The sequence below is a fragment of the Chlorocebus sabaeus genome, chromosome 9, assembly GCF_047675955.1.
Source record: "Chlorocebus sabaeus isolate Y175 chromosome 9, mChlSab1.0.hap1, whole genome shotgun sequence".
Taxonomy (NCBI): Eukaryota; Metazoa; Chordata; class Mammalia; order Primates; family Cercopithecidae; genus Chlorocebus; species Chlorocebus sabaeus.
In genome coordinates, this window is record NC_132912.1 from 128,155,674 (window position 1) to 128,179,407 (window position 23,734).

Sequence of the window (23,734 nt, forward strand, 5' to 3'; positions counted from 1 at the left end):
ATCCAGGAAACTCTCCCCATCTCAGGGAATGGTTGACAACCGTAATTCCATCTGCCACCTGCATTGTCCTGTGTCATAGCATATTCACAGACTCTAGGGACTCGGTTGTGACATCTTCAAGGGGCCATTATTCCACCTTCCACACCTTCCTTCACCCAACCCTGGCTGTGCTGGCCCTGACTGGGAGGAGTGGGCTTCCACTTCCGTGACTTGGTAAAGAAACCTCCACAGTCCAAGAATAGTAACAATTTACCGGGTGCCAGGCTTGGGCCTTACGTGTTTTATGTAATTCAATCCTCGCAACAAACATATGAGGTAAGTAAAATAATTCCCACCATTGTACAGGTGAGGAAACAGCGAGACTAAATCCCCATAGCTAGGAATGGACAGTGTTGAGATTTAAGGCAGAATATGGCTTCCTACAGATTGATTCAGGTGGCCATTCATTGGGGAACGGATGTTTATTGCCCACCTAGTGCCAGGCGTAGTGCCCAGCTGCGGACACAGAACAGGGAGCAGCACCAATATGGCCTCTGCTTCTCTGTAGGGAGAATTTCTTCTGCACAGAGAACTCGGCTCTAGAATTGGATAGGGGCGAGGGTGATGGTGGGCCAAAAGGGAGGAGCGGGGACAGGCAAGCTTCTCCCACCCTGCAGTCTCCCCTCCTCCATTTTATTCTGTATGTAGCAGCCAGGGTTGTTCTTAAACCGAGACTTGACAATTCTCTGATGAAAACTCTTTCATGTCGCTCCACTGCTCCCACCAAAAAGACCACACTCAGGCCAACCACAGTGGCTCCCGCCTGAAATCCCAGTGCTTTGGGAAGTGAAGGCTAGAGGATTGCTTGAGCTCAGAAGTTCAAGACCAGTCTGGATCCACAATGATATCTCATCTCAAAAGTTTTCAAAAAATTAGCCAGGCATGGTGGTACATGCTTGTAGTCCTAACTATGTGGGAAGATTGGTCAAGCCCAGAAGTTTGAGGCTGCAGTAAGCTCTGGTGGCACCACTACATTCCAGCCTGGGCAACTGAGCGAGATCTTGTGTAAAAAAAAACCATAAAAATAAACAAAACAAAACAAAACAAAAAAACCCTCTTAAACCTAGCTTACAAGTCTTTGAACATGGGGCCCGCCCACCTCCCCAACCCCTTCTTTCATCTTTCAAGACTTGTCCACCCACACCCTATGCCCCAGCCATCCGGAAACCCCTTTCTTCCATGTCTTGCCTCTAGGCCTTTGAACACGCTGTTTCCTCAACCAGGGCTGCCTTTCCTGCTTCCCCGACCTCTCACTGCCTTCGCCATCTCCTCCCCTAGCTCCTACTCCCCATCAGGACTTGGCTCAGAGCCATTCCCACCTAACTCCTTCAATGGGCAACCTGCTAGAGACTCCATTTCCCTATTGCACACTTGCCACTTCCTCGTCTTTGTTCGTGACCAGACTACAAGTTCCTTGAGGTCAGGGGCCAACTGTCTAATTCAGTGTTGTACTGCCAGTGCCTGACATGGTGCCTGGCTTATGATGCTCAGAATATTTTTGTGGGTAGATAGATGGATAAATGGATAGGTGAATGAATGGACAGACTGGTGCCTCAATTTTCCTGTCTTAACGTATTAATCCACAGCTACATCAGAGCCAGCCCTGCACCCCAGCCTTCAACATGAGCAGCTCCTGCTCTCTGTAGCTCCAGCCCCAGCCTGGACCTATCTCTCAGAGCCACAATGCTAAGAGACAGTCCCTGAGTCTTGGATGACCACATGAGTACCTCCACATGGTAACTGTGGAGGAACATGGCACACCCATCTTTCATGGAGCCGGGGCCTGCCTACCTCCTCCCTGGGCCAGCCATCATACCATACCAGTGTCCCCAGTTCCTGAATCCTCTGGGTCCTTCCTGCTCCCCTGTCTCTTGGATGGCTCTGCCTGAAGGACAGTCAGGACAATGCAAAGTTCAGACATGCTCTCGCTGCATGGGATGGGCCCTGCATGTGTAAAGAGCTGTGTGTTTTTCTGTAGAGGACTCGCAGTGTCTACACCGGGCAGTTGCTGTTTGCACGACATTGAGTAAACGTCACTTCCATCAGGGGCAGTTACCCTTTGGGATTTCTGATGAAGGTAGACCTTTTGAGATGCTCTCAAACAACTCCAAAAGATGCTCTGTCAGGGGCAGAGTGGTCCTATCTGACTTTTAGGGTTTATACATTTACTCAGAGTGAAACAACAGGACAAACATCGTCTCACTGGCTTAAGAGAGCAAACAAAAAAGACCATTAGACAGATCGTTCTTCCTGCCAGGGAGACAGCCCTGTTAATACTTGCGACCACACAGGCAAGCAGAATAAGAGGATTTCTCCATAGCTGGGAATTTATTTTTCCAAGAATACCGAATAAATCCTTGTGGTTACCAACCAGCGAGGCTAAGACAAAAGGTCCTTTTCTTCCCAACTAATACACATTCTATTAGTCAGGACTGGGGAACGGGTGACAGAAACTTGCTCCCAAAGAGCTCACACGACAAGGAGGGGTGCATTAGTTCTCAGGCCTGGATGAGGAAAAGACTGGGTCCTCACGGGCTCACAGAACTCTTGTTTCTTGCCTGGCTCTCCCTGTGGCACCATTGCTGTCATTCTTTCTTGTGAGGAAGAGGGAGGAAGTATTACCATGAGTAGTTGTCTGCTTAAATCCTCGTAGTTCAGCAATCGGAGAGGACAGGGGGCCTTATTCTCCCTGCCCAAGCTTTAAAAACATCCCAGAGAAGGATTTAGTGAGGCTTAGCCTGAGCCCTAGGCCCATCCCTGAATTGGGGCGAGGGAATGGGATGTCATTACTGGCTCAGTTGGGTCATACATGTGTCTGTCCCTCCGACTGGAAGGATAGGGTACAATGAGGGGCTGCCCTCAGCAGAAGCACAGGGTTGAAACCAGGCAGAAAGGTTTCCAAAAGGTCTCAGGTTCTCTTCTGCATGAACAAAACAGTAAATATCAGGCTGGGTGCAGTGGCTTACGCCTGTAATCCCAGCACTTTGGGAGGTTGAGGCAGGAGGACTGCTTGAGCCCAGGAGTTGGAGACCAGTCTGGGAAACATGGTGAAACTCTGTCTCTACTGCAAATACAAAGAATTAGCCAGGCACGGTGGTGCACGCCTGTAATCCCAGCTGCTCAGAAGGCTTGAGGTGGGAGCATCACTTTAGTCTGGGAGGCAGAAGTTGCATTGAGCTGAGATCGCAGCAGTGCACTCCAGCCTGGGGTACAGAGTGAGACTCTGTCTCAAAAAAAGAACAGACAAAAAAGATGAATATAAGTATTCATTATTTTAAATCATAAAAAATAATTTAAAATGTGGAGTGAAAACATCACCCCTAATCCTGTCATCTCCAAACAACTGTAATTAACACGATCGAGTATTTCCTCCGAGCCTTTTTTCTCCAGGCACATGTACATGTTTAATATAGTCCTGCCATATTGTATAGACAATTTTGCATCCTGCTCTTTTTACTTAAAATGATAACAGAAGGATTTTCTCATGTTATTTCCTTTGACTCTGTTCCCTGCACAATCCACTTCCTTTCCTACTCAGATCTTTGGCAGAAAAAGTTTGTAGACTGCACAAATAACTGGAAGGAGTACTGACTTTTTTTGGTTTCCGGGGGAACGTGAGCAAAGAGAAGAGCAAGAAAGATTAAAAAGGGCAGGTCTTGGTGACCCTCACGGGGTTGCTGAAATAAACAAATGTCATATTCTATGTGAGCATGCCTTGAAATGGTTATATTTATCAGCATTATAGTCATTAATCACTAAATTTATTTTTCCCTGTTTTTTGTTTTTAAATAACTGAGTCCACTGGACAGCCTTGAAGACCAGTAGAGGGTGGTGCTCTCCTGCCACAGTCCACTGCAGAGAAAGGAGTAATTTCTCAGAGAATCTATGGATTTACTGTGGGTTGTGGGTGATAACAGGGTTTTCTAAAAGCACTTTCTGCTTCAGGTGAGGAGAGGATGCTGTTCTGAGAGCTGCTGATAATATGTGGATCCAAACCACAGACTTGAGCTGCTTAATTGAAATTCACATCAAAATGGAATTCTGGTTTAGCTCAACTTGACTACTATGGATGATGAAAATAAATCCCTGGGTCACACAAGGATAGTGATTGAGTAGAGCTTGTTTGCTGGCACAGGAATGACATTTCGACTGGAATTAAATTGTCGTCAGTTAACAGAACTGAATTTTCTGTCTGTCTTTGACTTGAATTTTCTTTTTTTCCCAAGATAACATGGACAGGACCCAGGTATTTCCAATGACTCAGAAAAGAGTACATTTGGCTACGGGCTTACCCAGCTTTAAGCGGGCTCTGCTGTCCCTGAAGAACAGAGCCAAGGGAAGGTGGGGTACCTTGTCGTCCCTCCTCCTCTCATTTTCCATCGTGTCTGTCCAGTCCATAAACATTCTGTGGCTCTACTTCTAGAATCTCCTCTGCTACACCCATGGCCAGACCAGCCCATCTCATGCCTAGACTACTGTGGTCCTTTCAGCCATTATCCCCACAGGAGTGAGAGCAACCTTTCAAAAGCCAAACCCGGCCGGGCGCGGTGGCTCAAACCTATAATCCCAGCACTTTGGGAGGCCGAGACGGGCGGATCACAAGGTCAGGAGATCGAGACCATCCTGGCTAACACGGTGAAACCCCGTCTCTACTAAAAAATACAAAAAACTAGCCGGGCGAGGTGGCGGGCGCCTGTAGTCCCAGCTACACGGGAGGCTGAGGCAGGAGAATGGCGTAAACCCAGGAGGCGGAGCTTGCAGTGAGCTGAGATCGGCTACTGCACTCCAGCCTGGGCGACAGAGCAAGACTCCGTCTCAAAAAAAAAAAAAAAAAAAAACCAAACCCACCTGTGCCAATCCCCTGCTCACATGGCGTCTTGTTGTCCTGAGACCAAAACCCTCATTTGCAGCCCTGCTGATGGACTCCCTTTCTGACCCACCTCTACCTTTCCCCACATGCTGTGCCCTGGTCGCCCATGCCTCCTTCCTAGTTCCTGAACCCCCTAAACTTGTTCCTGCCTCAGGCCCTTGGCACATGCTCATGCCTCTATCTGCCTCCTCCCCAACTGATTACACAAAGGACTCCTGATTATTCAGATATTGACTCAAAAATGCCTTCCTTTTTGAGGCTTCCCTGAATAGCTTCTGCTTTACCTCATTTCTGGCACACTCATTCTTGGAAAGAAGCTTGCCATATTAGTCCATTCTCACGCTGCTATAAATAACTGCCCAAGACTGGGTAATCTATAAAGAAAAGAGGTTTGACTCATAGTTTCTCATGGCTGGGGAGGCCTCAGGAAACTTACAATCATGGTGGAAGAGGAAGCAAACACATCCTTCTTCACAAGGCAGCAGGAAGGAAAAGTGCAGTGGGAAGGGGGGCAAAGCCCCTTATAAAACCATCAGGTCTCATGAGATTTCACTCACTATCATGAGAACAGCTTGGGGGAACTGCCCCCTTGGTCTAATCCCCTCCCATGAAGCCCCTCACCCAACACGTGGGGATTACAATTTGGATCACAATTCAAGATGAGATTTTGGGAGGGGACACAGCCAAATCATGTCACTTGCTTTCTCATTCCTGCATGCCCAATTCTCGCTCTGATATGGTTTGGATTTGTGTCCCTGCCCAAATTTCATGTTGAATTGTAATTCCCATTGTTCGAGGAGGGGCATGGGGGAGGTGATTGGATCATGGGTGTGGATTTCCTCCTTGCTGTTCTCATGATAGTGAGTGAATTCTCCTAAGACCTGGTTGTTTAAAAGTGTGTGGCACCTTCCCTTTTGTTCTCTTCCTCCTTCTCTGGCCATGTAAGACATGCCTGCTTCCCCTTCACCTTCCACCGTGATTGTAAGTTTCCTGAGGCATCCCCAGCCATGCTTCCTGTACAGCCTGTGGAACTGTGAGGAAATTAAACCTCCTTTCTTTATAAATTACCCAGTCTCAGGTAGTACTTTAGCACAATGTAAGAATGGACTAATACAGTCTCCCCAGTTTGAAGTAAGCTTCTTGAAAACAAGAATGTTGTTAGATCTTAGTCAACAAGATTTAGAAAGTACCTGTTGGGTACTTAATAAATATTAGTTGAATAAAAGAAGGAACGAACATCCAATTCTGAAAAGGCATGGTCTGTATTATTAGACATAGAGGATATTTTGGAGTGTTGGCTTCTCTCCAACCAATGGCTGCTTGGTTTTTACCACTAGTTTCTTGCACATTGAACTTGTCTTTAAGCCATGAAAGGATCCCTTTAACATTCATTAAGGTCAGGCAAGTGAAAGTCTTATTTCTAGTACAGGAAAGCAAAAGCATGGATCTAACTAAAATGTCAAGTGCCCTAAGGTGTGAAAAATATTTAAAAACTCTCCATTTGCTCTTTTATGGTAGTACCCTTTGTCAAAACCTTTTCTCCAATTTTATTCATGTCTGATAAATGGAAGAGGAGAGTTTTCCCAGAATACCATAAAATACACCCAGCTAGACAGGGCTAGGAGATTTAAGTGGCTTCCTGCCTGTTCCAGTGCCTGGAGGGTTAAAGTGGAGGAAAGAAACCTTTGAGCTTGAAGACAGCTGGAGGGAAGAAAAGAGAAAACATAAACTTAGAGCCCAGAAGCTTCAGAGAGGGAAGGGATCAGACCCCAAACCCTCGTCATCAAGGGCCCACATTACTGAAGCCTGCTAGGTGGGCTGGCTGGTCCTGGTCAAAGTCCAATGACCAGAAAGGGTGCAAGCTTCCACTGGCCTCAGCCTCCCACTTCCAGTTACAGGCCCCATCCCTCTGACCAAGGGTGGAGAAACGACCCATTCTGGCCCATTCATAATTTTCCATCACTCTGACTACCATGATTGCTCTAGGGATGGTCACATGACCCAACCAAGCCCATCAGAGTCCTTCCCTGGGACTTTCCTGCCTGGAACTGGAAGGGAAGAGTCCTCTGTAATCTCTAAGGACCTCAGCCCAGAGTGACTTGAGATGGAGCACGCTGAAGAAAGTCCACTTGCTGTCAGAGAGAGCACATCCTCCTCAGTAACTCCCCACTCCGGCACATCCTCCTGGGTATTCTCAATTTCCTGCCCCACTTTTCCCCCACGTCCTTACAAGGACTTTCTGGAAACACCTTTTAAGTAAACTACCTGCACTCACCTACTTGTCTCGGAGTCAGCTTTTGGGGAATCCAAACTAATCAGGAATGGCCTGTCTGTGGAACATCCCTAAAGCCAGTTCCGTCTCTGCCTTTTCCCCGCTAAGGTTGTGTGATTGAATTAAATCCTGTCATTCTCAAACAAAGAATCATGAAGCAGAGAAGGTGGGTAAGCCACTCAACCCTGGGATTTTGAAAGAAGTAGTCATGGGGGAATGTAAAGTGGTGGTCTCTCAACCTTATCTGAGCTCACACCTCCCAACCCATGGAAATGATTGAGGCCCAGGCGCCATGAACTGGGCATATCCCTGTAGAGGGTAGGTAACTGTCTGTCCTCCCACCCAAAGGAGCCTGCAGCTGAGCAGAGTTTGTCTTCAGCCACAGAGGCAGCAGTGAGAGGAGGAGGCTGAGTTCCACTCAGACAAGGCCACAGTGATGCATGGTCTTCAGGGGTAAGCAGGTGCTCTCACCAGACCTCAGGGGTGGGGTGGTTTTCCCAACACAGTCAGCTGGAGGAAGCGAATCTGAGTGCCTTCCCATGGCAAGACCAAGGGAGTGAGGAAGCCAAGGGACATGCTCAGAGAGATGGCCAGCAGCATCCCGCAGGGGTGAGGTGGAGTGGTGCCCTTAGGGAGGGCTGGCAGCCTGTATCCTAACTGCTGCATCATCCCTAAGAAAAACCATGAGTTTCACCTCAGTGATGTCTAGCTGTAAAGCACTTTCACTCCCATAATTTAACTGTACCTTCTTAACCTCAAATTCTAGAGCGCAAATTTTCTACACATTTCACAGAGGAGAAAGTTCAGGCTCTGGAAGGTGAGGTGGCTGGCAGCTCCACAGGGCCAGGGTTCATCCCTAAAAAGAGACAGCAACTTCCCCAGTCTCAAGAGCATGGTCATGTCTTTCAAATGCACATACCTAACTTTAAGTTTGTTTCTTCCATTCTGCTGCGTGCGTGCTTACAGATCCAAAATGGTGGCCAAGTGCACTGGATTTTATCATTTATTTCAGTGAACTTGACTGCTTAATTAGCTGCTTTAAAGTTTCGTTTAGAGAGTGATTCAGCGGCATACACCTATAGGCAGCAATTCGTCATTTGTTCATTCAGACAATCAATAAATAAACCTCAGGAATTTACATGGATTAAGAGCCCAAAGTCTTCTTGAAGTGGTATTTTTCAGTGCTTATTTCACTTTGGGTTGCTAGGAGATAAATTGGTTTTTTAAAAAAAGCAATTTGCATGAAGGCCAGGAAAGCATTTTAATAATGTCAATATATAGCCAAATGGACTAAAGTGCTAAAGTGACAATTTTTCACTAGGTAATTAAGCCTCCAAATTTAAATGTTATAAAAGAGATATAGTTGTATTCCAAGGAGATCTATTCCACTTAGGTAGCTAATTATTTCTCAAGAACAACACTGAGTCATGTTAGACATCTTCTTGCTAATCTAATAATATTAAGCAACTGAGAGATGGTCCTATCCTACCACACAATCAGGAATGGAAAACTGGTAGGATTTTAATTGCAGAATTGTGGGAAATTTATTCTTCTAATCACTAGCACAAATCTGACAATCTGTCCAGCAGCTAGGAACTAAATTGAAGTTTACTTTCCCTGATACATATGTTGTAAATTTCACTAATTTGAACGGGTGGAGAGGAAGAGTGTCTTAGTTCAGTTGTGCTGCCATAACAAAATCCCCGAGACTGGGTAACTTAAAAACAACAGAAATTTATTTCTCACAGTTCTGGAGGCTGGAAGTCCAAGATTAAGGTGCCTGCAGGTTGAATGTCTGGTAAGGGCATGGTCTGTGTTTTCAAGATGGTGCCTCTTGCTGTGTCCTCCTCCAGAGGGAATGAACGCTGTGTTTTTGCATAGCAGAAAGGGTAGAAGAACAAAAAGCTCTTTTTGTTTTGAATGCTGCATAGATGCTCTTTTGTAAGGCATTAATCTCATTCATGAGGGCAGAGTCTTCAGGACTTAATCACCTCCTAAAGGCAGAACTTCTCAATACTATCATACTGGCAATTGAATTTCAGCTTGTGAATTGTAGAGAACACATTCAGACTCTAGCAAAGAGCCCATCTATTTTGGTTAAAAATATCAGCTGTAGGACTTATGTAATACTTTTAAAATGTTTTCCTTCAAGTCCAAATAGAATCTTGAGTCTGGCACAAAATAATTATATAAGTGTTAGCCATTATTATTGCCTCAATATAGATACATAGCCTGGAAGAAGCTTTAAAAAATTCTTTGAAACGGTACAGTAGATCATTGCAAAGAGTCTGATCATTCTTCCCATCCTTGTACTCCAGCCTTTTCATCCCGTGACTTTACCGCTTCTCCCATCCAGAGAGGCAGAAAAGATGTCTCTCCCCACCCATCCCCCAAATCTGGCAGGCCTGTGACTTGCTTTGAACAACAGGTTGTGGAGAGAGTGACATTGTGGGAGCTTAGAGCCCAGGCCTCAGAGATCTCAAAGCTTCCACTCCTGTCCTCTTCGAACTCCTGCCAGTATGCAAAAAAAGTCCCAGCTGGCACTGTGGACATGAAAGACCACCTCGAGGGAGAGGCATGCCTGCCATGTTAGTGAGTCTGTCTTGGACCCAACAGCCCCAAGAAAGCTACCAGACTAGGGGCCACCTGAAAGACTCCAGGCAAGACCAGCAGAAGCACTGCCCAGCAGAGCCCAGCCCAAGCTGCTGACACACAAAACTGTCCACAAATAAAATGGATGTTGCTTGAACCCACTAAGTTTTGGGGTGGCCTGTAATGCAGCAACAGATCGCTGATACAAATGGGTTTTTAATAAATGTAGATAATTCAGAAATAAGAGTATAAAAATAATCCTCATAATCCTACCCCTAATTTTAACAGCCATTAATATGTTGGTATTTTTCTTCCAAATTTTTTCTTTATGTTTTTTACAAGGATGAAAACATTGATCTGAAATGTGTCTCCTACCTCCAGTTCATCTGTTGAAGACCTTACCCCCAAGGTGACTGTATTTGGAGACAGAACCTTTAGGGAGCTAATTAAGCTTAAATGACATCATAAGTGTGGGGCCCTAATCCAATGGGAGTAGTCTACTTGTAACAAGAGGCAGAAACACCAGAGATTTCTCTCTCTCTCTCCTCCTCCAATATGCAGAGGAAAGCCTCTGTAAGAATGTAGCAGGAAGATAGCTGTGTACAAGCCAAAGGGGAGAGACCTCACCAGAATCCAACTATGACTTCCAATGGGCAGAAATGTGAGAAAATACATTTCTGTCATGTAGTTTATCCATCTTGTAGTATTTTGTCACAGCAGCCTGAGAGGACTAATACACATACTAACATTTTGAACATCTGCTGTTTCATGGACCCAATGTGAATGTTTCTTCATGTCATAGATAGTCTTCAACATCATTTTAAACAATATCTCAGATGAATGTCTCAACATGGGTCCATTAGAAAATGCAGCCTTAGGCAAGGATTAACCTGCTGATACTTTATTTGGGAGGTGCAAGCTCTGGGAAGAAACCTTGAGAAGAAACGAAAGAAAAACACCAGGAAAAACACAAGTGCTGTGTGATGAGTCACTGTGTTGACTGAGATCTCCTGACAAACTACACAAAGACATAGCAGGTCAGTCATCCCCTGGCTTAAGGTGTATCCCCAGAGGGGCTGCGAGGAAGAACTACACCATAGACGAGTTCCCAGAGGGAGAAAGCGGGGAGGATATACCTGCCCAATTCCCTCCCACCTCCCACTTCCAGCAGGTCAAAAGTCACCCCCAGAGGGAGTGTCTTGGGCTTAGAAGGCAATACCCCAAAGTATGGCACGTTGGTGCGCTGAGGACTTTGAACCGAAGAAGCCTGGGGAGGCCTCACAAACAAGGTCTCTTCAACCTTCTCCCCTTTCTCCCTCAAGGCCTGTCATAGAAAACAAAAATCCTCTCCCCCAAGGTGGATCACAGAAACTAGAACTCCTCTACCCCACAGCTAGCCATAAAGTGTGGGAACGTCGCTCTGATCTCTCTTTCCCATGAAAGCCCTCACGGGACAGGTGTCCTGCCCTATGTGTAGAAGGGAAGGAACGTCTTACAGAGGCAGAGAAAAGAATCTGAACAAACGGCTTTCTGGGTTCCCCCACACAACTCATCCAGTTCCTTACCCCTTTTGTGTACAGTCATGTTTCTTCACAACTAGCCAACTATCCACTTCTTTCATCAGACTTCGCATCAAAATCCATAGTTCTCCCCAGGCTTTTGGGACTTCGTTTCCTTGTGAAGGCTCCCATGTCATACAAAACCTTCATTTAATGATTTGGATTCGTTTCTGCTGTTAAGCTGTCTTTGTCAGTTTTACATTCAGACCTAGCATGGAACCCTAGGAGGGTTTGAAAACTTCCCTGCCCTACAGGAGCTAACTGTCCCATGTGACTGAGTTGTGTGGTCCAGTCCTTTGGGTTCGCACAGAAGACCTGACTTGCGGTATTTTATCTAAGTTCAGTAATAGAGGGCAACTGTATGCATGTGGGACAGTGAGAGAGAGGCCGTCTGCGGTATCTGACAAAGCACACAAGTTTGTGTCCAATACACATGTAGATAGCATAATTTAGTCAGTCAGTTGTTTCAGTCCTATTATTGTACACTTAGTTGATTTCCAATGTATTATCTTTACAAATAAGGTTGGGATAGACATTTTTATAAGTTAATCCTTATTCTCCTCTATGCCATTTCTTTAGCATAAGTGCCTAGAAGTAAAATCATTGGGTCAAAGGTAGTGAATAACCTGGATGGATACTATGATATATCTTGTAGTTTTCACGTCTTGTACATTTCTTGTTAAATTTATACCTTAGTATTTTATTTTATCTTTTTGACTCTTGTGAATAAGATCTTATTCCAATAATATATTCCTTAATGGGTTAGTGTGTATAGTAGTCTATCAAAAAGATTTGCCAGGGTGGCACATGCCTGTACTTCCAGCAGTGTGAGAGGTCGTGGTGGGCAGATCGCTTGAGCCCGGGAGTTCGAGACCAGCCTGGACAACATTGTGAAACCCTGTCTCTACTAAAAATACAAAAAAAAAAAAAAAAAAAAAAAAATAGACATGCGTGGTGTCCCACATTTGTAGTCCCAGCTACTCAGGAGACTTAGGTGGGAGGATTGCTTGAGTCCAGGAGACAGAGGTTGCACCACTACACTCCAGTCTGGGTACCAAAGTGAGACCCTGTCTAAAAAAAAAAAAAAAGAAAAGAAAAAAAAAGTGCCAGGTGATATGGTTTGGATTTGTGTCGCCACCCAAATCTCATGTTGAATTGTAATCCCAAGGGTTGGAGGTGGGGCCTGGTGGGAGGTGATTGGAAAGGTGGTTTCTAAGGGTCTAGCAGGATCCCCCTAGAGCCATTTTGTGATACAGTCCTCTTAAGATCCGCTTGTTTAAAAGTGTGTAGTGTCTCCCTCCTCTCTCTATTCTCCTGTGCCTGCCATATAGACGTGTCTACTTCCTCTTGGCCTTCCACCACGATTATAAGTTTCCTGAGGCCTCCCCAGAAGCAGAAGCCTGAACAGCTCACAGAACTATGAGTCGATTACACCTTAATAAATTACCCAGTTTCAGGTATTTCTTTATAGCAGTGCAAGAACAAATACACTGCGTGTGGTGGCGTGCTCCTGTCATCCCAGCTACTTGGAGGCTCAGGCAGGTAGGTGGCTTAAGTCCAGTAGTTTGGGGCCAGCCTGGGCAACTTACTGAGACCCCATTTGGGGAAAAAAGGGTTTTATATTTTGTATTATCATGTTTTAATTTAATTTTTAAAGGTGATTAGATTTACATGGTTCAAACTTTTAAAGTTTAAAAAAGTTATAGAGTAAAAAGCCTCCCACCAATATTCTCACCTCTGGAAACAATCAATGCTATCAGTTTCTTACCTTAGAGACACTTTATACAGGCTGGCCCAGTGGCTCACACCTGTAATCCCAACACTTTGGAGGCTGAGGCAGGCAGAGCACCTGAAGTCAGAAGTTCGAGACAAGCCTGACCAATGTGGTGAAATCCCATCTCTACTAAAAATATAAAAATTAGCTAGGCATGCTGGCATTCCCCTGTAATCCCAGCTACTTGGGAGGCTGAGGCAGGAGAATTGCTTGAACCAGGAGGTAGAGGTTGCAGTGAGCCAAGATCACACCAGCCTGGGCTACAAGGGGGAAACTCTGTCTCAAAATTTAAAAAAAAAAAGAAGAGAGACACTTTATACAAATGAAGCAGACACACACGTATACACACATGTATCCTTCTTGCTATAACTATAACAAGCAATAGTTCTGTGCCTTGCATTTGTTCATTTTGCAATGTATCTTGGAGAACATCCCATATTAGCCCCTAAAGATTCCTTTTTTGGTTTGTTTTTTAACTAGATTCTCCATCATAGTATGTATACCATAATCTATTTAATCATTCCACTGGCAACTGGCATTTAGAATGTTTCTAATCTTTTGCTATTTCACAAACACAGCAGTCACTTTGTAAACATATCACTTCATGCACACGTGAGTGTATCTCTAGGATAAACTCTTAGATGATGGATTAATGAGTCAAAGGGTACAGACATTTGTAATTTGGATAGAGCTCTCCATAGAGGTTGTACCAATTTACATTTCAAAGGGATTGTATCCAAGAGAGTCCCTCACCCTCATCTCAGTGTGGTATTGACCTTCTCTATCTTTGCAAGCGTGATTGGTTAAAAGTAGTATCTCAGTGTAGCTGTCATTTGATTTCACTTACTGTGAATATGCGTTAGTCCATTTTTGCATTGCTTTAAAGAAATAACTGAGGCTAGGTAATTTATAAAGTCAATAGGTTGAATTAGCTCACAGTTCTGCAGGCTCTACAGGAAGCAGAGTGCTAGCGTCTGCTTCTAGTGAAGACCTAAGGAAGCTTCCACTCATGGTGAAAGGTGAAAGGGGAAGCAATGCAGCATGTAGTGCAAGCAGGAGAAAGAGGGAGAGAAGGTGAGGTCCCAGGCTCTTGTTTTTTTTTTGTTTTGTTTTGTTTTGTTTTTGAGATGGAATCTCGATCTCTCACCCAGGCTGGAGTGCAGTGGCCCGATCTTGGCTCACTGCAACCTCCGCCTCCCGGGTTCACGCGATTCTCCTGCCTCAGCCTCCCGAGTAGCTGGGACTACAGGCTCATGCCACCACGGCCAGCTAATTTTTGGTATTTTTAGTAGAGATGAGGTTTCTCCATGTTGGTCAGGATGGTCTCGAACTCCTGACCTCAAGTAACCCACCCGCCTCGGCTTCCCAAAGTGCTGGGATTACAGGCGTGAACCACTGCACCCAACAATCAGATCTCACGTGAACTCACAGAACAAGAGGTCCCTCATCACCAAGGGCTGGCACGAAGGCATTCATGAGGGGTCCACCCATGATTGAAACACCTCCCACTCAGCCCCACCTCCAACACTGGGGGGTACATTTCAACGTGAGATGTGGAGAGGAAAAACGTGAAACAATAGCAGAATGATTTTCAGCATCTTCCCATAAAACTATCTCTATTTCTTTTTTCTGAGAACTAACCATTTATGTTCTTTGCCTATTTTCATGAGATTGTTTATTGTATAGATTTGTTAAAAACAGCAAACTCACTGGATTCTCCTTTTCATTCCAATAGTTTGTCAGTTGACCTTCTTGGATTTTTCAGATGAACAGCTAAAACACCTGCAAATAATTACCACCTGTATCTTCTTTCTAACATTCTTATCTTTTCACTGTGTGTGTATTTTTACATCGACTTAGAATTTCCAGAAAAGCATTGAAAAATAGGGGTGATAGTGGCCACCCTTGTCTTACACCTGACTTTAAGGGGAAGGCTCCTAGTGTTTCAGTAACAAGTGTGATATTGGTTAATACACTGAGATGGATACTTTTTACTCTTTTAAAGGAGTGTCTTTCTATTCCCAGTTTACTGAGATACCATCAGTGTTTTGTAAATTTGATCAGTATTGGATATTGAGTTTTATTAAGATATTTCCAGAATAGATTGAAAGAACCGTATATTATTTCTTTGTCTTATAATATGATAAATTATATTAATAGATTTCCTAATCCTAAACTATCTTTACATTCCTGGATGGTGCAAGACTCAATTATCTAGTATTGTATTTAGGATTTCTGCATCTTTTATGTATAGTCATATGAAAAGTTACAGTATAATTTTCATTTGGTCAGAATTCACTGTATGACGTTGAGCTATTATCAGAATAATGTTGTCTGATGAAATATGATGCACTGCACGCTCATCTTGTGAAGTGATGTGGTTTGTAAAGTCTCGGTATCACAATTGGTTAGATGGTTCTTGGGCAATCTTCATCTTTGAGCATCATTTTGCTTTTCCAAATCTGCATAATTAAGTTGCAGGTCTCCTTTTTCACAACTACAATCACCTGTCTGCAAGGCTTCTGCAGGAATCCACTTATTAGCATTATACGACCTTGGACAAGTCTGTTAATGTCTCTCAGCCTCATTCTCTCACTTTTTTTTTTTTTGTTTGTTTTAATTTGAGACAGAATCTTGCTCTGTGGTACAGGCTGGAGTGCAGTGGCACCGTCTCGGATCACTGCAGTCTCCACCTCCTGGGCTCAAGCAATTCTCCCACTTTATCCTGTAGCTAGGACCACAGGTGCGTGGCACCACACCCAGCTAATTTAAAAAAAAAAATTTTTTTTTGTAGAGACAAGGTCTCACTATGTTGCCCAGGCTGATCTCAAATCCCTGGCCCAAGTGATCCTCCCACCTCGGCCTCCCAAAGTGCTGGGATTACAGATGTGAACCACCATGCCTGGCCCTCCTTCTCTTTTATTTAAAAAACAAAAAGGTGGGGGCAGCTAATAATAGTACTGTCTTCATGGTGGCACTATTTTGTAAAGATTCATAAAATTTTACAAAAGCTTTTAGCACAGCATTACAGGGAAAGAGCTCAAAATGTGGCAGATATTATTATTACTATTACCACTAGGCTAAAAGTGTTTCCTGATAATCAGTCCCATCCAATGGAAGTCCATGTCAACAACATACTGACTTAGTGCATGCTGCTCAGGGCTCAGATAAGATGATGTTTATGAAAACGCATTGGAAAAAAGCACTAAACAGAAGTTAGCTATAACGAGAATAATATTGTCTGATGAAGAAATATGATTTACTTTGTGTTGATCTTTTGGACTGGTATGGTTTACACAAACATCATGACACAATAGATTCTATATATAGATATAGATACATTGATATACATACATATGATGCAATCAGGAGTTACAAACGGGCTCCAAAAGTTGTTCTGTTGCACAGTTTAAATGTTCCTCTTCGATTGTGTTCACATGAGTAATGTTCATGGGATGTATTTTGTTCCCCACATGTGGCCCAAAGGTGAATCATCTCACAACGGGCCTGGCCTGCACCATACTACTCCTGGAGACAGCACGGCCCAGTGATGAGGGCAGATCTGAGCACCCTCCCTTCCACCCAGCTGTGAGGCCATGCGCAAGTGATTATCTTTCTCTGTGTCTTAGAATGATAATGACAGAAATCCATTTCATTTGAAATTTGAGAATGAAAAGGTGAGTTACTAAAGGTAAAACATTTAAAATCGTGCCTGGCCTATCTGGAAGCATTCAATGAGCGTTTGATGTCATCTATATTATTTTAATTACTGCACTCTCCTCTCAACTATCAACAGGAGGCAAGATCAGTCGGTGGATGGTGAAAGTTAAAATTCAGTGTAGTCCCCAAATCCCCCAAAACCCTTGCCATTTGGCTCTGCCCTTAGTAACTGGGAGCCACCGAGGCCCAGAAGTGAGGGCCCCCAGGCTGCGTGGATTTGTCTTGAAGATCTTCCCGCAGTGGGAAGCCAACGAACGGCTGGCAGGATCCACACACTATCCTCCTGGGGTGTCCTGTAGGACTCTGGAACCGTCTCAGCTTCACTATCTGTGTGTACGCACGCTGGGAAATCGCACTGATCAATACCCTCGTGTCTGCCGTGGTTCTCTCTACACTGAATTTACTTGAATCAATAGGAAATTAGTGTTCCTGTATTAGAGCAAATCTTAGTCTTAGCCTTGAAAGTGTAGCTATAATACACAAGCATGTTCATGAAGCTGCCACATTAAGGGGAAATATCCCTCAGACTCAGAGAATCAATTAGCAGATGCGTTCATGACGAACTTGTTTACTCTGCTCTTGTCAACTTTTCTTTGTTGAAACTGACCTTCCCTGCTTGTATGAGAATCATTAGTTCCCAACAGGAAAGACGGGGCTTTCCGTTTCACAAGTCTGTGAGCGTTCATTTCTGAGTAGGGCCCAGGCTCAGCAATATTTTCACAGAGTGACAGTCATAATCGAGTCCTAACAAACGATTGTCCTGCACAATAGAACCGCAAATAAAACTCTCCATGTTGAATGTGCTTATTGTTCCTCCTTGTTTGCAAACATGTACACAGTGAGATCTTGATTATTTCAGAGCTTGGAAAAACAAAATTGTCTTCCAGTCTGTTTGAGCACTGGTTTATTTTTCTGGCTCCTGGAGAAATGCCCAACTTTTTTGGAAGAGCGTATCTTGTGCATCCTAAACTCTCCTACTGGGAGAAAACCTTCGGTAAAGACAGCAGGCATGAGGAAAGCGAGGCTGGCGGTGGCAAGTGGAGACCATCCCCATGAAGCCAGACATGCGTTAGGCCACAAGGGCCACCAGGGCCACCAGCCACAGTCTCTCTTTGATGAGCTTCCCGTGGGTTCTGACCTCCGTGTAACGACCCCTCTCTAACTGCATGCTCACAAATACAACACAATTTTTTCTTTGCTTGTATAGAATGTAGCTACTTGAATTTTATGTTTAGATTTCTGTAGAAGATAGAGGAGAAAGCAGTGTTTCTCCCACTCTCTTACACAGTCACACAACACAATGCTCTGACGGCAGATGTGCCGGGTTTCCTCCCTGCACATCCAGCAATTCTCTAGCAGACACCAACTGAATATCCTATCATTTCATTCAGTTCTGACATTATCCACCAAGAGATCGCATCAGATCCCTCAGGGCGAGGGCTCAGTCCTACAGCACTCCCATGTGAGAGGCCAGTCCCAAGCCCCGGGTTGTAACCCATACTTCCCACCACCTGGCCATAAGTCAGGGATCCCACAACCCCCTTCCTCACAATTGATTACTTTGTTAGAGCAGCTCACAGAATTCAGGGAACACTTCACTTAGGCTCACGCACTTCTTATAAAGGATGCTGCAAAGGATACAGAACAACTGCTAGATGGAAGAGATGCCTAGGGCGAAGTATGGAGGAAGGGCGCGGAGCTTCCATGACCTCTCGGGGGTAACACCCTCCAGGAACCTCCAGGGGTTCAGCAACCTGGAAGCTCTCCGAACCCTTCCTGTTTGGGTTTTTATGAAGGTTTCATTATGTAGGCATGATGGATTACATCATTGACCACTGGTGATGAAATCAACCTTCATCCTCTCCATGCTCCACTCAGGGTGGGAGGCGGGGCTAAAAGTTCCAACCTTCCAATCACAGAGTTGATTCTTCTGGCAACCATTCCCCATCCTGGTCTGCCCAAGGGCCCCAGCCACCAGTCATCTCATTAGCATGACGCTTGAGCACAGCTCAATATAACAGATAACCTGGGACTCTGGATTCAGAGATTCCTGGCTGGGAATCTGGACTTAAAATGCAGTTGTATAAATTTGTAATCTCTCCTGTTAACTTTCCTCATCTGTAAAATGGGTTAAAAATATTACCTACTTCAAAAAGCCATTATGGGATGACATGAGATGCTCCTTGCAACATTGCTAGAACATCTGGCGCCTGTGAACTGCCTGTCCCAACAAGAGTGACCCAGACTTGGCTGAGCCCTGCCGGTGAGCACATGCAATTTTAGGGGAGTGACTGTTGACTTCACCATCACTTAGAACTGCAAAGTGCTTACACTACCCAATGTTGTAGTCCATCTGTCTTCTCTATCCACTGCAGATACATGTTTGCACCTGAGGCTTGGACTTCACATCGAACTCTACTTGTGTCCACCATGGGAAGTCCATTCTTGGTCCCACCCATTGAGGTTCCTCCAGAGCCCAACCACTGTTACCAAGCCGAACTTGGGTCTGCTCACCCAGTGCACAGAAAAAAAACACTGGCGTGGAGATTTGCAGCAAGAGAAAGTGAGGCATTATTACAGGGTGCTGAGCAAAGAGAAACTTGCAACTAATGCTTAATACCCAAACTGCCCAATAGCTTACAAGCAAGAGTTTCTAACGGTAGGGGTACATTTCAGGAAAGCAGAAATTATGGTGAAAACCATCAATACATGGAGGTTTTATGTTGGTTTGGCCCAAAAAGGCAGGATATCTTTAAGTGGGCACTTAAAGGTCATAGGTGGATTCAGAGATATTTGATTTGCAATTGGTCAAGGAAGCAAGGCTTTGTCTAAAAATTGAGGGTCAGAGTAAAGGAGCCTTCAGTTCTGGCCTGGAGGACTCACTCCAGGTCCCACAGGAAGAAATTTAGAAGAAAGAATGGCAGTCAGCGTTCAGGCCTTAGTTCCCCCTTATCTGAGATCCACATGACAATGGTTGGCATTTTCCATTTGGTGGGGGCCTAGGTTTCCAAAAAACAACTCAAGGACATATGCTAAGATGTTATCTTTTAGTTAATGTAGGGATCCCAAACACTTTGTGACTCTGGCTCACTTGGGTGGCTATTGTCGAAGTTATTATTTCCTTCTTGTTTAGCGGGTTACTTATTTACTTTCTTAATTGCTGATTATAGAGTTAGCTATAGGTGCCTGGAATCTTCCTTGAAGGGATTCAAAATTTGTCCTTTATTTCCATGCCAGGGTGGAGGAGGGTGGGAATGGCAGACCCCTAAGAGGGGTCCCTGCTAGGTCTCACCACCTCCTCAGTCTGTGGGTCACCTGCAAGTATGATTCTAGCCTCATGTCAGCAGGACACACAGGTTTCCTAAGTCTCCAGTGTGTGGTTGCTTGCCATGTTCTCTGGCCTGTCTTTGAAGACACTGTGCCAATATAATGCACATTTGTTGAGGTCATAGTCTAGGCTGGACCCTGCCCAGCTGTTATGTATAAGCTCACAACAACACTTCAGGGTAGCAATAGTGGAGGAAACAGGATTGCAAAAACTGGGTTAGTTTTTTGGCAAGTGATGGTAACCCCGTCGGGGTGACGCTGAGGCCAGCACTCCTCCTGCCTTTGCCCCTGAGCTTGTCTAGGCCTCCAGGCAGCTCAGCAGCCAGCTCACTCTAATCTCTAGGAAGAGGATCCTTGGAGAAATAGTCCTTTAGGACCTTGACAAGGCCACCTCTCCCCAAACCAACAGAGTCCAGTGCCAATCATCCATTGCCAAGCCGGCCTAATTTTCATGTGAAGAAAATGAATCCAGAAAGTCCATTCCTAGTATTCTCAATATCTCTTCTGACTCTATATTTTGCTAGTCAGTAGATTTTACTGATTTTTGCTTGGAGGTTTTTAAGTGACCCAGCAGATTCACTATAGGAAATCAAATGCATTCAGCAAACAGGCAAGTCCTGTTTAATCATTGGCGAGGCTCAAAATCCTGTCAACAATAACTCGCTTGAGTGAGTTAAATTAGTCGTTTAACTCACCTGAGTTAAATTGCACCTTTTCTGGAAAAGAAATCCCAAACATTGAGCTGTCTTGAAAATTCCATACCATTGTTGGAACCCCCAATCCAAACATTTATAATTGGTCCTGCTGATTAACCACTAACAATCAGCCAAATGTGAAGCTGACCATATCAACCCTATTTTTCCATAAATTGGAAATTTCCTCTGGAATCTCGTCTTTCTTAACCATGACCTTGCCTGCCCCCCTCCGTGCCCCCTGCCTTCTGCTACCTGAAGAGTCAGTCACTGAAAGATGAAAAGGTACTCATCTTGGATTTTTCTTCTTAAAATAATAGGAAAAAACATTTTTATTATAAAATATAACTGCATTAAAGAAGATTTGGAAAATGTAAGAGGAAAAAAAAAACACCTATAATCCTAGCAAACTGCAACCACTAATGGTTTATGGCAGAAGTCCACATTGTGGCCCTTAGGATGTTAAAACTGAAATCTGTCTCAGTGTGTAACTATGGAGACGCATGTCCTGGGCTCTCAGAACCTGCTGAGGACCAGCTGACACCAGTGTCAGGCCATCACGCCTGCCCTGGGGGCAGCGTCCTGTTCTGTGTGTGCACATGTGTGTGTGTGTTTCCTCCTCACTTCATTCTCTTTATTGATGTTCATTCCTTTCATTTTCCACTTTCAGTTTTGTTTTTCTGTATTTCCTTCCTTTGTAACAGGTGTCTTTCAGTATCATGTTCTTAGATTCCATGCATGCTGGAGGACCTGGATAAATAGCAAATGGAAATTGCCCATCTGCTTAGGGAAAGACGGCACATGTGAGCACCAAGGTTTACCCAAGCCAGAACCACACACCTCGCTGGAATTAGTAACATTTTCACTGACTCAAACAACTGGCTAAAAAATCTGTGATGATATCTCTCCCTTAATATAATACCCTTTGTATTGTATTTGTGCAAATACTACTTTGTGGCCCAATATTTCTTTTTTATTTTTATTTTATTTATTTTTTATTATTATACTTTAAGTTCTAGGGTACATGTGCACAACGTGCAAGTTTGTTACATATGTACATGTGTGCCATGTTTGTTTGCAGCACTCGTTAACTCGGTGCTATACATTAGGTATAGGAGATATACCTGATGTAAAGTATTAGTATATCAGGTATATCTCCTAATGCTATCCCTTCCACCTCCCCCCACCCCATGACAGGCCCCGGTGTGTGATGTTCCCCATCCTGTGTCCAAGTATTCTCATTGTTCAATTCCCACCTATGAATGAGAACATGTCGTGTTTGGTTTTCTGTCCTTGCGATAGTTTGCTCAGAATGATGGTTTCTAGCTTCATCCATGTCCCTGCAAAGGACATGAACTTATCCTTTTTTATGGCTGCATAGTATTCCGTGGTGTATATGTGCCACATTTTCTTAATCCAGTCTATCATTGATGGACATTTAGGTTGGTTCCAAGTCTTTGCTATTGTGAATAGTGCCACAGTAAACGTACGTGTGCATGTGTCTTTATAGTAGCATGATTTATAATCCTTTGGCTATATGCCCAGTAATGTGATGACTGGGTCAAATGGTATTTCTAGTTCTATATCTGTGAGGAATCACCACACTGTCTTCCACAATGGTTAACTAGTTTACAGTCCCACCAACAATGTAAAAGCATTCCTATTTCTCCACATCCTCTCCAGCATCTGTTGTTTCCTGACTTTTTAATGATCACCATTCTAACCCGTGTGAGATGGTATCTCACTGTGGTTTTGATTTGCATTTCTCTGATGGCCAGTGATGATGAGCATTTTTTCATGTGTCTGTTGGCTGCATAAATGTCTTCTTTTGGGAAGTGTCTGTTCACATCCTTTGTCCACTTTTTGATGGGGTTGTTTGATTTTTTCTTGTAAATTTGTTTAAGTTCTTTGTAGGTTCTGGATATTAGCCCCTTGTCAGATGGGTAAATTGCAAAAATTTTCTCCCATTCTGTAGGTTGCCTGTTCACTCTGATGGTAGTTTCTTTTGCTGTGCAGAAGCTTTTTAGTTTAATTAGATTCCATTTGTCAATTTTGGCTTTTGTTGCCTTTGCTTTTGGTGTTGTAGTCATGAAGTCCTTGCCCATGCCTATGTCCTGAATGGTATTACCTATGTTTTCTTCTAGGGTTTTTATGCTTTTAGGTCTAATATTTAAGTCTTTAATCCATCTTGAATTAATTTTTGTATAAGGTGTAAGGAAGGGATCCAGTTTCAGCTTTCTACATATGGCTAGCTAGTTTTCCCAGCACCATTTATTAAATAGGGAATCCTTTCCCCATTTCTTGTTTTTGTCAGGTTTGTCAAAGATCGGATGGTTGTAGATGTGTAGTATTATTTCCAAGGGCTCTATTCTGTTCCATCGGTCTATATCTCTGTTTTGGTACCAGTACCATGCTGTTTTGGTTACTGTAGCCTTGTAGTATAGTTTGAAGTCAGGTAGCGTGATGCCTCCAGCTTTGTTCTTTTGGAATAGGATTGTCTTGCCAATGTGGGCTCTTTTTTGGTTCCATATGAACTTTAAAGTAGTTTTTTTCCAATTCTGTGAAGAAAGTCATTGGTAGCTTGATGGGGATGGCGCTAAATCTATAAATTACCTTGGGCAGTATGTGTGGCCCAATATTTCTGAATGGGCAATGGTCAGAGGCTTCAAAAGTGTAAATCCCTTTCCGAGTCTCAGTTTACCCATCTGTAAATGTGAGGCCCCTCAGGTGGACCTTCCCTGGCTTCCAGGCCACCCCAACCCTCCTCAATAGAAGCTGTGCCTGTGAGACCCCCAATCCCTGGCTCAGCCCTGCCCTAGACTCCAGGATCCACGCTGTCCTAAGACAGGTGGGAATTAGAAAGCTTCAGACTCTCATTTCAGGATTGGC

At 44.2% G+C, this 23,734-nt stretch overlaps 1 protein-coding gene across 1 annotated transcript in view; it reads right to left on the reverse strand.

Annotated features, from left to right (window-relative positions):
• Positions 1-2,508: 2,508 nt before the first annotated feature.
• Positions 2,509-23,734, reverse strand: part of TEX36 (testis expressed 36) — a 90,354-nt gene continuing 69,128 nt past the window's right edge. The window contains exon 4 of the mRNA XM_038009697.1: positions 2,509-2,633. Coding sequence (XP_037865625.1) covers positions 2,509-2,633 — 125 coding nt within the window. The remainder of the gene's footprint in view (positions 2,634-23,734) is intronic.